The following is a 14,270-nucleotide window of genomic DNA, read 5'->3' as shown; positions in this document are numbered from 1 at the left end:
GCCCAGACTAAAATTGACCTATTATATTTATTATTTTATTATTTCTTTTATCGCTTTCGGTATTTTCACGCTATTTATATTTATTCTATTATGCATCATTTCTTTTTTTTTCTTTTTTTTTTCGAGTTACCTTACTTGTTTTATTATATAAGGAATTATTATTATCCTTATCGCTATTGATCAATGCTATTACTATTATTATTATGGTTATATTATGCATGGTGAATTATTATTGCTATCACTACTATCATTTTAATGGTTATATTTTAGTATTTGAACTTGTATAGTAATTTTATTTTTGCTAAGGATTCTATCACATTACTTAAATAAGTTAATAGCATATCGCGTTAAATATTATATTTGTTTTTACTCAACATATGGGAACTAATCAAAATTGAGGCAATGTTCATTATTTTTGGGATTAGAGGAGTCATGCTCCTAACTTACGAATTATGATCTCTTTCTAAAACCGAAATAATCGAATGCCCTATTTAAAATAACAAAAAAACAAAATTTAAGTAACAATTAAAACGGCGATTATTTTGGTTTTCGAAAACTAAAGCGTCGTGTCCTAACTCATGAAACATGATCCTTCTTCTCGATTAATTCAGAATAAAGCCTTTTTTTATGAAAATATCTTAATACAAATGGATCACATTTTAAATTCTCTTCAAATTTTTAATTTTCGACACTAAGACATCAAGTAATCAATTAGGTACAAATTTTAGGTGTAACGAATGTGCTAATCCTTTCTCGTGTGTAACCAACTCCCAAATCCATTTTCTGGATTTTGTTGACCATCATTTTTGTAAAACAAACCTCTTATTAAAACAATCAATTAAGAGGTGATCCGATAGCACCTCTTGAAAGTGTTTAAATTTATGTAATTTTTTTTAAAATTATGTAGATATCAAAATGTATTCTCAAGTAAATACAGATCATACTTCATCGAGAAACAACGAAATAGTAAAATTAATTATAAATTAAATAAAAAATTTTTGTTTTAGTTTTATTTTTTTTTTTGCCCAGCGCTACTTTACTCAACATGTTTTGTTGTATGAAACTGATATCTATTTGGTTGTTATTAACCCTTTTTAACTCGTTTTTGTATGAAACTGATCTCTACGTGTTAATAATAAATTTTTAAATTTATGCCACATTCATAAATTTATATATTAATTTTTTTTAATATGACGACTTTTTTGCTTAATTTTGCATTGTTGCTGTGCTTGATTTCATTTGTGGGGTATAAAAAAGTTACATTTGTCTTCCACTAATTTAATACCACCTAAATAAAAATTAAAAATCCCATTCATATGAGGAAACTAGGAATATATATTAATTTGGCTTCAACCAATATATATATATAAGTGTTCAAATCAGATTGAATTAAACTCGAAATTATTAGAATTAGCGATTAAATTTATTTTTAACGAGTGAATATGTTTTTTTTATAAAAGTTCTCGTATGTAAGATAAATTTTCGGGTTTGAATATGCCTGATTTATATTATATGTAAAACTCTATATATTATTGTAGATATCAATTCAATTAAAATAAGTCTTTTTTTTATATATTTACCAATGCCACCTATGTTTTTTTAGGACAAATCTTCATTTTATTATTAATATTTTATTACTCATTTAATTGAACTTAAACAAAATATACTTAGAATGACTGTATAATATAAGTGTGATATTTTTATTTTTAATATATAAATTTATGTTTAAATTATATAAATAAATAATTTATCTTATTTTTATAAAAAAATTACCATATAAGATAGAATATCAAATTTTGAATTGGCGGTTTCATTTTCCCTTTTTGAGTTACAAAGTTAAAAAAATATAGGGATTAAATCAATAGAAAGACTGATAGCAAAGTTTGACCAAAAATTACTATGTGTAGCAAAAGTGGAAAACACATTCCAATAAAAGATTCCCACGTATAAAAAATTTGAGGGCAAACATCTGGTTCCTGGCGCCGCACCGTTTACATAAACCTCCAGGGTTTTACCATTGCGAAGAATAATAAATTCAAAGGAATACAAGAGAACCAATCTCTGAGTCCCATAAACAAAAGGGTAAGCTTCATAAAACCACTAAACTTATTTTTTATTTTTGATCTGCTCTTTTGGCTGTTCATTTCTTTTCTTTTCAAAGGGTTTCGTTTGGTTACAGTATAGTTAGAATCATCTTTTATTTTTGTTTTCTACTTTCTTATAGTACCAGATTATTGTTTAGGTTTTCATATTAACATGTAATGATTTGCTTCCTTTGTTTTTGTTTTAGTTGCTTGAGTTAAGATCAGTGAAAGTTAGGGTTTCTAGGGATGATTGAGAATGGAGTTTTTTTTTTTGGCATTTAAGCTTGCAAGAAATAAAAAGAGTTTATTTTTATAAAAATCAAAATTTGGGTCTTTTTGGAGGTTGGGTTTTAAAGTCTAAAGCACAATGGTTAGTAAACTTTATATCTTGTAAATGGGTTGCTCTGTTTTTGAGTTCAGAAGTCATAAATAAACATAAGACTGATTGTTGAAGAAAGGCCTTTTTTCTGCACTTTCTTTCTTTAAATATTGCGGATTTTATTTGTGAAGTTATTTGTCTTTGTTTTGTTATTAAATCCATTGTTATACCACAATTTAATTCTTCTATCAATTTCGTTGGTTTAATCTAAACTTCAATTGTTTTTTGTTCTGTTAGGTTGTAGCGATGGCTTTCTTAAGTAAAATCGGGGGTATACTTAAGCAGACTGCAAGTATGCAGCTCAATGCTCGGTTGTCCGAGTCAAGACCAGGCCTCTTTCAAGTTTTCAGAAGCATGTCCAGTGCCCCGAGCTCGAAACTTTTTGTAGGAGGTGCGCTTAAACTTTGCTTTCCACTTTAATATCAAACCATTTTCCCATCCCCATTTTCATAGGGTTTCTTGTAATTTCTTTCTTGCAGGTATCTCATTCCAAACGGATGACCAAAGTCTAAAAGAAGCATTTAGCAAATACGGTGAAGTTGTTGAAGGTATGCTACTGCAAACGAATTCCTGAATTCAATTTGCAAGTTCATAATGAAGATGAATTGGGAAGTCTTGAAATGCTTGAACCTTCTTCTCTACATATTAAACGAACTGTCATATTGGTTTTCTATATGTAGTGTGTGCTGATTAAATTTTATACTGTAGCAAGAGTTATTGTGGATCGAGAAACAGGAAGGTCGAGAGGATTTGGATTTATCACTTACACCAGCACCGAGGATGCTTCCAGTGCACTACAGGCTTTGGATGGACAGGTGATATAAGTATTCAGTTTTTGTGGGTATTACTTGTAACATCGACAGAGTTGCCTGATGTTTCAATAAACCCTATAGAATCCTGATTTGTTTTACAATGAAGAAGCTGATTGTATCAAGCATCTATTCAATAGCTATGAAATTGGTTGGAGTGCATTAATTCATTACCTAAACGTAAACGGTAAAATGAATCGAAATTAGTTGCATTTTCAAATTGTTCTTTTGTTCTTTTCATGGTCGTGGAAGGTCCGTGAATGTTTTTGCATTGTGCTGGCAAAGTGCTTCTAGTCTTCTTTCAGATAGGATGGAGATATACCTCTTGTGCAGACTTATAGATTCAGATTTATTGCATCTAAATTTTATCTATATGTTAAATCTATGTTACTTGGTCTGGGTGTGTTGGACATGGTATGTGCCGGATGTAGATACATTCAATTTTTTTCTAAGATCTTCATGTATTTGGAGGGCCCTTGAAGAATTATTATCCCCATCTCTTTGTCCAAGCATGTGTCAAACATGGGTGCCAAACACGGGTACTTCAATAAAAATGAATAGTCAGAGTAACATGGCAAACTAGCGTGCCCTTGCTATCTTATTTGGTTCACTTTCACATATGCAAGTAACATAAAAATTCTCAAATCTTTTTCTATCAGATCAGGTCCATTCCATTCCTTTGCTTTATCCCATTTCAGTACAAGTTTCACATTAAATTTACCACTTCTCAACTTATGAACATTTTTCTTTACTTGAAAATTAAGTTATTTAGGCCTTAATTTGAACATGTATGTTTAACTATAGATATCATTGCATGGGTTTTTTTTTTTTTTTTGGGAGTTAATCTGTCTGGTTTTGTCTGTCTGAATTCTTGTTGCAGATTCTCCATGGCCGTCAAGTAAGAGTAGACTATGCAAATGACAGACCTCGTCGTAACTTTGGAGGTGCTGGCAGCTATGGTGGTGGTGGTGGCTACGGGGGTGGTAACTATGGAGGTGGTGGCTATGGTGGTGGTGGTGGTAACATTGGATACGGTAACAGTGGTAATTATGGAGGCCAAGGAAGCTATGATGGGGATAACTATGGCACTGGTAGTGGTGTTGGCTATGGAAGTAACTTTGGTCAATCCACCAATTACGACAATGGGAGTTCCGAAGTTGCTGGTGGCGGCAGTGGCAATGATGGTTTTGCAGCTGGTGGTGAAAATGTGGGATTTGGTGGTGGCGATCAACTCGGTAGTGCTGAAGATAGCTACAAAGAGGAAACTGCAGGTTTTGGCCTAAACGATCCACCGAGTGACAACTTCCAGGATGAGGAGGAGGACAGGAATGGTGACTTGTCCAAAAGGGTATGAAATAACTCATTTCAATTTGATTTAGGGATAATAGTTGGATTGTTTTGGTTTAAGTTGTCAAACACACTCTCTTAACTAATTGTTATGTTTTAGTGATTCATGCGCCTCTAGTGGCTGTAAAACCTTTTTGAGTGTTTCTCATAGAGAAAACTGAATATTCAAAATTGAAGTGCCTAAAGTCATTTGGCTTATTATTTTATCGTAATTATGTCTATAATTCAATTAGTAGGTTGTGACTATTTTTGTTTCATTTTTCAATCTACAAATTACATGCATCAGTTGCTTCTCTAATGTGATTGTTATTCAAATAGATAATTGTCCATTTCAAATAAATATCTAGTTTGATAGTTGTGTTTATATGCACATAAATGGAATTTCTTGAAATTCATTTGTACATAAATATATGTTCTTGTTAGTGCAAAACACATCTTTGCTAACTAATATATGATACAAAACTTGCATTTGGTTATATAACTAGAATTCGGAGTTATTCATGATACATTATTTAATTGCTACAACAAATTAAACTTTATATTATATATCATCATATTTTTTTTTATCCATATTATACAGGTTAAATAAAATTGTAGTCATATAAGTTTTTGACTGCTTTGGAAATTCTTTTTTAGTGGATTTTTTATGATTGAAAAAGATGGACCAAATTTTAAGCTATTTAATCCACATCAATGAAAGAAATTCTAATTATCACTAATATTAAACAAAAATAAAATTTCCTACGCATACAATTCATAATTCACTTGAATAAATACACCACAAGCCTCTATGTTCTGATCTACATAAATTATTCTATAAAATATAACAGTGAACTTTTTGCATAAAAATCTACTCAATACTTAGTCAACCACTTTCGTAAATGCAATTGTATCATCAAACTTTTGTTTATTATACCAATTATAGGGAGGACGACGGAGGGGTAAACTAGTAGTAAAGGAAAGATTTTACAAAGGAGAGAAAAGAAAAACTTTGAGAAGTAACTTGAAGGAGAACTTTGAGTCAAATTTTTAGGTAAAACTTGAATGCCTTTTTTAGGCTTCTTCCATGAAACTTCCTTTTTTGTCTTTTTTCTTGGTTAGCTTCCTCTATCTATGCTATCCTTCTTGGATATTGTCCATATTCATTGCTTCAATTTCATCTAATTTTAATGAATCAATTGATAATCTTAGTGACTTCCAACTTTCCCATGTATTTTTAATGTCTTCAATTATGTGGGAAGGAAAACAATCAATCTCCATTTTAGCTATCTTTTTTAATAGTTGAATGAATTCTTTATTTTTATCATCCTGCAATATCTAGCTCCAGCATCGTATGCCAGTATTCTTCGACCATCAGTCCAAAAGCAATAAAATCTTGTTGAGGTATATATTGGGCTTTGGCCATTAAATCTATTCTTCCTTGGATTTGGTAATAAAAAAAATTATTATAACACTTGTCAATATATTTTGTCAAGTGTTCTTTCTCTTTTGTAGCTACAGATAGGTTGCTTCCTCCGAGCATTTTTGAAAGTCCAAATTTGATATGGTTGATAAAATTTTTCTTTCAGTTATACCATTAAGGTTACTGATTTCAAGATGAAAGTACTAAAAGAAATCATCTTCATATACCATACGTAATAACATAGATTTAATGGATGCTGTAAATCTTTTAATAAATGAAAAGAAAAATTTTGAACAGTTATTTCTTGAACAAAATCCCATTCAATAAAACTTATATCAAATGGTTTATGATAGAGTCTAAATTTTATAGTAGGAAAATTTTCATCTAAATGATTTCTAAAAACATAAGCTTGTTGTAAACTCTAACTTATTTAGAGTTTTTATAGTTATTTTTGGCACCTTTTTATTTAATAAATAATGTTAATCTCGAGTATTTGATAATTAATTGGGTGAATTTGGTTCATATTATGACAACATACACGATTTAATAAAATATGCAAATTTGTGCATAAATTAATTATTTCACATTACATATTAATGTGCTATATTTAATTATGCAGTGGGACCATGAAGTTGATATAATGAGAAGCTCATTATAATTTTTTGCATGGACATGAGCTATTCTAACCTAGTTGGACGACAAAAGCAAGCAATTTGGGTCATGAAGATGTTACGTTGACCTGATTAAAAATGGTATCCCATGATGGACAAGTCTGACAACTTAATGGGTCACAAAACCGTCCCAACAAGGGGAAGAGAAGCCCAATTCGGCAAGGGTACTTGAGCAACAAAAAAGAGAGAGCAGCTTTTGGGATAATTAATTAGAGGTCCCCACACTTGGAAAACAATTGAAAATCAGCATACTAACTTTGCCCAAGAAACCGCCCACCCCTTGCTTGATTCATACATGCAATCAAGCATGAATCAAGCAACCAACAACTTCCCCTCTCCACAAATTATGGTCGGCCAAGGGTGAGAGAAAACTAAGGGATCATTGATGCTATTTTTAGTAAACCTATGAATCATCCTTCAAGTATAAATAGAACCTTCATTTCACTCATCAAATCATCCCTTAATTATCCCTCACTTAACATTTATCCTTCATTTCGTCTCATCATTCACTAACCTCTCATTTATAAACCTTCTATTTCCCCCTTTATTTAGTTAGCAATTCCTTAATAAAATTCTCTCTTGACTGGCTACCTTGAGGAGCATCTTGCGAAGGAGCAACTACAAAGATCGTAGGAAGCCATCACGATCAAATCCAGAGGATTGCTGAAATTATTCTGAGTGTTTTCTTCTTTAATCTTTATTGTTGTTCTTCCTATTCAACATGTTTGCAATTTGCTTTAAAGCTTTTTCATTAATAATGGTAGCTTAATTTTGTTTAGCTAGGATATTGCATCAATTCAATAAAGTTATTTAAATCATGTAATGATGTTCTGTGTAACACCTCCTAACCCCAAGCCGTTACCGGAATAGGGCTACGAGGCATTACCGAACTTATACACTAATATTTAAATAAAACCGAGTCATAAACTTTACATTCTAGATCAATTCCTATCAAATTTCATCTTAAAGTCCTTAATATAGGCCTACGGGGCCCAATATGTGTTTTAGAAGTGATTCGGACTAAATTGACAACATTAGAAATTTTTCCTTGAAGATAGGGGCACATGCCCGTGTGGCCTAAGACATGCCCGTGTAGCCTGGAACATGGCCATGGGGCCAGCCCGTGGGCAGATATGATTTTTTCACACGGCCGTGGAACTAACCTGTGGCCAATTCTGATTTTTGCATACGGCCTGGGCACACGCCCATGTGACTTGGCCGTGTGAAAACATGATTTTTGACAATTTTAAAGTTATTTTCACATACTAAACACACCTAATTCATGCCCAAAACATTTACTTATAAATCTTGATCAAATAACATTCATCAAACCTTTCAAACTTAGCAAATTCTTATTCATTCATTTCATTACCTCTTAAGAATTATGCACCACATTAACATTCAAAATATAAAACATTTACAAGTGGCAAACACCAAACCTAGTACATGCCACATTTCTAAAAGATAGATGCATCACCAAAATTGATCTGAGGTCGGGATTGACTCGGATGCTTGATTGAACTTCAACTTTACCTAACCTTCTCACGGGAAACAACTGTACGCTGAGTATTGGAAATACTCAGTGGTATTATCATAATTCAAATTATAACAACAATAAAATATCATAACATACATAGATAATTAGCAAATCATACATACAAATCATACATATAAATTCATACCAAACTATCTTATTTCTATTATATCATTTTCAATGTTAGATCCAATAAATCATTAATGAGATTTCAATTAACTCATGAACCTTTGATTCATCTCTCAACCACATATAATTATTCAATTCACATTTCAAATATGAACACTTCATGAACCTTTGGTTCATGCCTTCAATCTCTTTACAAATTTCATCTCACATTCCATCTTACAATATCACTTTCTCATTTTATTCGATAGCTCGATTAATCAAATTTATTTGATTTTATTATTTCACTTATTTTCCCCTATTAACATGACTCAGACTTTTACGGATACACGGATCCAACCAAACACACCAGAATGGCGACCAACGCCTCATCGGATAGTTCGAAGCAAATAAGTGATGACCAACATCTCATCGGCTAAGTCGAAGCAAAGTGGCGACCAACGCCTCATCGAATCTATCCGAAGTAAATATGACACACCAAGTGTCTCATCGACTCAAGGTCGAAGAATCCCTGAACTCTTCCTATCTTATGGCATGCCAACTATATCCACCTTAGCCCAACTAGTTAATAGGGTATCAAAATCACATATTCATATCACTTTCACTTTCAATTGATCATAATCATTCGAATTCAAATCCATCACCATAACAATTCAATCACAATTTCAAATTCACCACAAATCATTATACAATTCAATTTCACACATGTATACATTCATCAATCAAATCCAATTCTCATTCAATTCAAATATCACTACTTACCTCACATTCAAATTTCATACACATATATTAAAATTAAACATTTAATAAGAAATAACTTGAATTATGATAATACAAACCGATATTTTTCTCGAGCTATTCCTCGATCACTTTTTCTTTTCCATTCGTATTCGACGTGTCGGTTTCTTTGTTTGCTACAAAATTTAGCATAAGTACAATTAATTAATAACACACATATTTTATATAAAATAATAACTTTTCATGCAACTTTTACCTAAATCCCAAATTTGTCTTAACCATTTTCATCTTCTCCCTTTTTACAATTCACATCATTTTCTTATTCAATTTCCATCAAAACTTCAATATAACCATCAAATTTTCATCATTTTACCATAATTTCAAACTTCTTTCAATTTAGCCCATAAACTCAATACTTATAGCCTAGTTTACAATTTAGTCCTCTAATCAATTCTAATCAACAATCCTATCAATTTGATCCCTAATTTCATCATTTATTCAACATAAACCCTACTCAAAAGTCTATCAACTTTCAATATTTCCACACAAATTCAAAAATACTTTACTCTAAGACTCCAAAAACACCAAAATCACAAAGAAAGGGACTTAATTGACTTACCAATTTAACTTCTAAGCTTTCAAACCCTAATTTCTCCTTTTTCTTTTCTTTTCTTCTTTCTTTCTTTCTATTTCGTTTGATTCTCTGTAACTATTTCTCTTTTTCTTTTGTTTCTTTATTTTATTTATTCTTTATTTCTTTTTATTTACTTAATTAATATTTAATTATAAAATATCTATATAATAACAAATAAAACTAATACATGTGTATTTATACACACATGTACACATGTGTTATTTATCACCATACAATTGTCACTATCTCAATTAATAGATAAAATATAATAATAATAATAATAAGTAAATATCTTTTACTTAATAAATAAGTAAGTATATATATAACATACATTTGTACTAATAATTTAAATACACATGTATTTATTCTCTATCTTACACGTGTCACTAATTTGGTTTAATTACTAATTTAGTCCCCTGTCATTTTTTTCCTATTTTAAAATTAATCTTTTACGCTCTATTTGATTTAGTCCTTTTTAATAATTACTTCTAATTAAACTAACTTCACCTAATTAAAATCTAATTCAACCCATAACTAACTTCGTAAATATTTTTAATAAATATTTACGGACTCATTTTCCTAAGACAGAGGCCCTAAATTCACTTTTCCGGTGCTCGTGAAATATGGGTCGTTACATTTCTCCCCCCTTAATAAATTTCGTCATCGAAATTTACCTGAGAATAGATGGGGGTACTGAGCTTTCATCGTTTCTTCCGGTTCCCAAGTCACTTCTTCCACCTTATGACTTTTCCATAGCACTTTCACTAGATGAACCCTTTTATTTCTTAATTCTTTTATCTCTCGTGTTAGAATCTCAACTGGTTCTTCTTCATAAGACAAATCCGGTTGAATCTCAATATCTTCAATAGAAATGACATGAGAAGGATCTGATCTATATTTGCGTAGCATTGAAACATGGAAAACATCGTGTATCTTCTGTAATTCCGGAGGTAAAGCTAATCGATAAGCAATTGGTCTGATTCTCTCTAAAATTTCATATGGCCCAATGTAACGAGGGCTCAATTTACCTTTCTGACCAAATCTCAACACTTTCTTCCACAGAAAAACTTTAAGAAATACTTTATCCCCAACTGAATACTCAATATCTCACCGTTTCAAATCAATGTAGGACTTTTGTCTATCAAATGCAGCTTTTAATCTTTCTTGTACTTTCTTGATTGTCTCTTCTGTTTTTTGAATCAAGTTCGGTTCAATCACTTTTCTTTCATTCAGTTCGGTCCAACACACAGGTGATCTATATCTTCGTCCATACAATGCTTCATACGGAGCCATCTGAATACTTGATTGGAAATTATTATTATACACAAATTTAGCTCAAGGTAAATAACGTTCCCAACCTGATTCAAAATCAATGATGCAATCCCGAAGCATATCTTCTAATATTTGAATTAACCGTTCTGATTGTCTGTCAGTCTGTGGATGAAATGCTGTGCTGAAATTAAGTCGCGTGCCTAGTGACTTATGTATCTGTCTTCAAAATCTTGATGTAAATCGAGGATCTCGATCTAAAATTATAGATGTTGGAATACCATGTAATCTAACAATTTCCTGAATATACACTTCTGCAAGCTTCTGCAATGACCAATTTGTTCTGACTACTATAAAGTGAGCTAATTTTGTAAGCCGGTCAACTATTACCCAAATAGCATTCTTTTTGCTCGTCGATAGTGGCAATCCCGTAACAAAATCCATAGTGATGCGATCCCATTTCCACTCAAGAATACTTATCGGCTGAAGTAACCCAGTAGGAACCTGATGTTCTGCCTTTACTCGCTGAGATGTAAGACATTTACCAACATATTCAACTATATCTCTTTTCATTCTGAGCCACCAATACAAATCTCGTAGATCATGATACATATTTGTGCCTCCCGGTTGTAAAGCAAATGAACCATCATGTGCCTCTTGGAGTATTAATCATGTGCCTCTTGGAGTATTAACTCTTTCAATTCAGATTTAGCAGGAACACAAACTCGATCTCGGTACCTTAAATATCCATGTGCATCAATGCTGAAATTTTCTAACGTACCAGTCTGTATCATCTCTCTTTTCTTCAACAATTTGTCGTCTTTCAATTGAGCTGACTTAATCTGGTCGAACATCACTAGTTTAACTTTCAATTCAGCTATCAAACTCCCATCATCACATATACTGAGTAGTGCAAACATTGCTCTCAAATCAATTACGGTTTTTCTACTCAAAGCGTCAGCCACTACATTAGCTTTTCCTGGATGATAATCTATGACACAATCATAATTTTTTAAAAGCTCAATCCACCGTCTCTGTCGCAAATTCAATTCTTTTTGGGAAAATAGATATTTCAAACTTTTATGATCTGTATAAATATAGCATTTCTCACCGTATAAGTAGTGTTTCCAAATCTTCAAAGCAAAAATCACTGCTGTTAGCTCCAAATCGTGAGTTGGATAGTTACACTCATGTGGTTTTAACTGATGAGATGCATAAGCTATTACTTTCCCCTCTTGCATCAGTACACAGCCCAAACCACTTAATGAAGTATCACTATATACAATAAAATCCTTTTTCGATTCTGGTAACGTCAAAATTGGTGCTTCTGTCAACATTTGCTTCAACTTTTCAAAACTTTCTTGACACTGATTATCCCATACAAATGGTATATTATTTTGTAGCAGTTTGATCATCGGCAGAGTAATCTTCGAAAATCCATTTACAAATCTTCTATAATACCCAGCTAAACTAAGAAGATTACGTACCTCTGATACGTTTCTTGGTGGTTTCCACTGTATAATCGCTTCAATCTTCTTTGGATCAACTCGGATTCCATCTGCAGATACTACATGACCCAGGAATACATCCTCTGACAACCAAAATTCACACTTGCTGAGTTTTCCATACAATTGTTTTTCCCGTAATATCTGTAATACAATCCTGAGATGTTGATCATGCTCTGAATCAGACTTCGAATAGACTAGTATATCATCAATAAAAACTACTACAAACTGGTCTAAATACGGTTGAAAGATATGATTCATGAGATCCATAAAGCAGCTGGAGCATTTGTCAACCCGAATGGTATTACTAAAAACTCATAGTGACCATACCTTGTACGGAAAGCTGTCTTTGGAATATCGCTTTCTTTTACTTTCAACTGGTAGTAACCTGATCTTAAGTCAATCTTCGAAAATACAGAAGTTCTTCTCAACTGATCAAACAAATCATCAATACGAGGAAGTGGATACTTGTTCTTGATTGTCACCTTATTCAACTGTCTATAGTCAATGCAAGTCACATCGAGCCATCTTTCTTCCTAACAAATAATACTGATGCTCCCCATGGTGATATGCTCGGTCGAATAAAACCATGATTTAATAAGTCTTGCAACTGTATCTTCAGCTCTTTTAACTTTGTAGGTGACATTCGATACGGAGGTATAGAGATTGGAGCTGTGCCCGGATAAACCTCAATAGCGAACTCGACCTCCCTATCTGGCAGCAAACCCGGTAATTCTTCAGGAAATACATCAGAAAACTCACAAACTATTTGAATTTTACCGCATTGGCTTCCAACTGAATCTGAATTAATAACATATGCCAAATATGCTGAACAACCCTGCTAAAGTAATTTACTAGCCTTTATTGCTAAAATAATTCGTGCTGGCCCACTAGTACGAATACCATTTACTTTAACCCGACCTTCACTCACTGTCTGAATGCTGAATCTCTTTTTATAATAGTCCAAAATCACTTTATGTTCAGATAACCAATCCATTCCTAATATTATATCAAAATCCCCAAATGGCATAATTAACAAGTCAACCGGAAAAGTTTTATTTTGTATAATCAACGAGCATCTTGGACAAACCTGGTTCACTAACACTGTTTGCCCCAACGGACTCGACACCTCAATAGACACTCTAGATATTTCATATTTTAATTTTCCCGATTCAACTAATTTTGAGTTAATATAGGAATGCGAAGATCCCGAATCAATTAAAGTATGAACAGGCTCAGAATATAATAGAAATATACCTGTCACCACATCATGAGCATTACCTTCTTCGTGGGTTCTGACCACATATGCTCTAGCCGGTACCCTAGCTTCAGACTACTAGGTCACTATGTCATTCCCTCTTCTCGTACATCCTCCTTTAAATACTGATCCACCTCTGCCCGATCCTCTGCCTCTAGCAGTAGAGACTGATCTCTGTGATGTCACAGGTGTAGCACTAGCATTCGTCAGGCAATCTTTAATATAATGGTCTGTAGATCCACATTTAAAACACCCTCTGGTCTATCTCCAGCATTCACCTCTGTTTTTTTTCCCGCAATGTTCATAATTTGGAATATTAACATTTCAGGACGGACCTCTTACACTACCGATGGATACTGTAGTTTGTTTCCCCTGACTCTTTTCTCTTTTATCTGATCTAAAACTGGATCTCCATCCACTTCGGGAATCCCTGGATCTTTTAGGTAAAGGGTTCGAACTTGCAGTTCCCATATGTTTCCTAACTAATTTAGGAGTTTCAGACTTTTTTTCAAAT

The 14,270-nt window shown here is 32.6% G+C and overlaps 1 protein-coding gene across 1 annotated transcript; it reads left to right on the top strand.

Moving 5' to 3' along the window:
• The first annotated feature begins 1,876 nt into the window (after positions 1–1,876).
• Positions 1,877–4,831, top strand: LOC107887097 (glycine-rich RNA-binding protein 4, mitochondrial). Its single transcript, XM_016811235.2, has 5 exons — positions 1,877–2,082; positions 2,701–2,854; positions 2,943–3,011; positions 3,172–3,278; positions 4,153–4,831. Exons 2-5 carry the CDS (start codon positions 2,710–2,712, stop codon positions 4,624–4,626), a joined length of 795 nt encoding a protein of 264 aa, XP_016666724.1. The 5' UTR covers positions 1,877–2,082; positions 2,701–2,709; the 3' UTR covers positions 4,627–4,831.
• Positions 4,832–14,270: the final 9,439 nt, after the last annotated feature.

This window comes from Gossypium hirsutum, chromosome A03 (assembly GCF_007990345.1).
Source record: "Gossypium hirsutum isolate 1008001.06 chromosome A03, Gossypium_hirsutum_v2.1, whole genome shotgun sequence".
NCBI lineage: Eukaryota > Viridiplantae > Streptophyta > Magnoliopsida > Malvales > Malvaceae > Gossypium > Gossypium hirsutum.
Note: the sequence above shows the minus strand (reverse complement) of the source record. Positions and strands in the feature narration are given on the sequence as shown.

What these genes read in the sequence shown, in the direction of transcription:
- LOC107887097 (XM_016811235.2), top strand. Translation starts at nt 2,710, where the DNA reads ATGGCTTTCTTAAGTAAAATCGGGGGTATACTTAAGCAGACTGCAAGT. An exon ending in CTCGAAACTTTTTGTAGGAG is followed by an intron (nt 2,855 to 2,942) that starts GTGCGCTTAAAC and finishes TCTTTCTTGCAG; the next exon opens with GTATCTCATTCCAAACGGAT. An exon ending in ATACGGTGAAGTTGTTGAAG is followed by an intron (nt 3,012 to 3,171) that starts GTATGCTACTGC and finishes TTTATACTGTAG; the next exon opens with CAAGAGTTATTGTGGATCGA.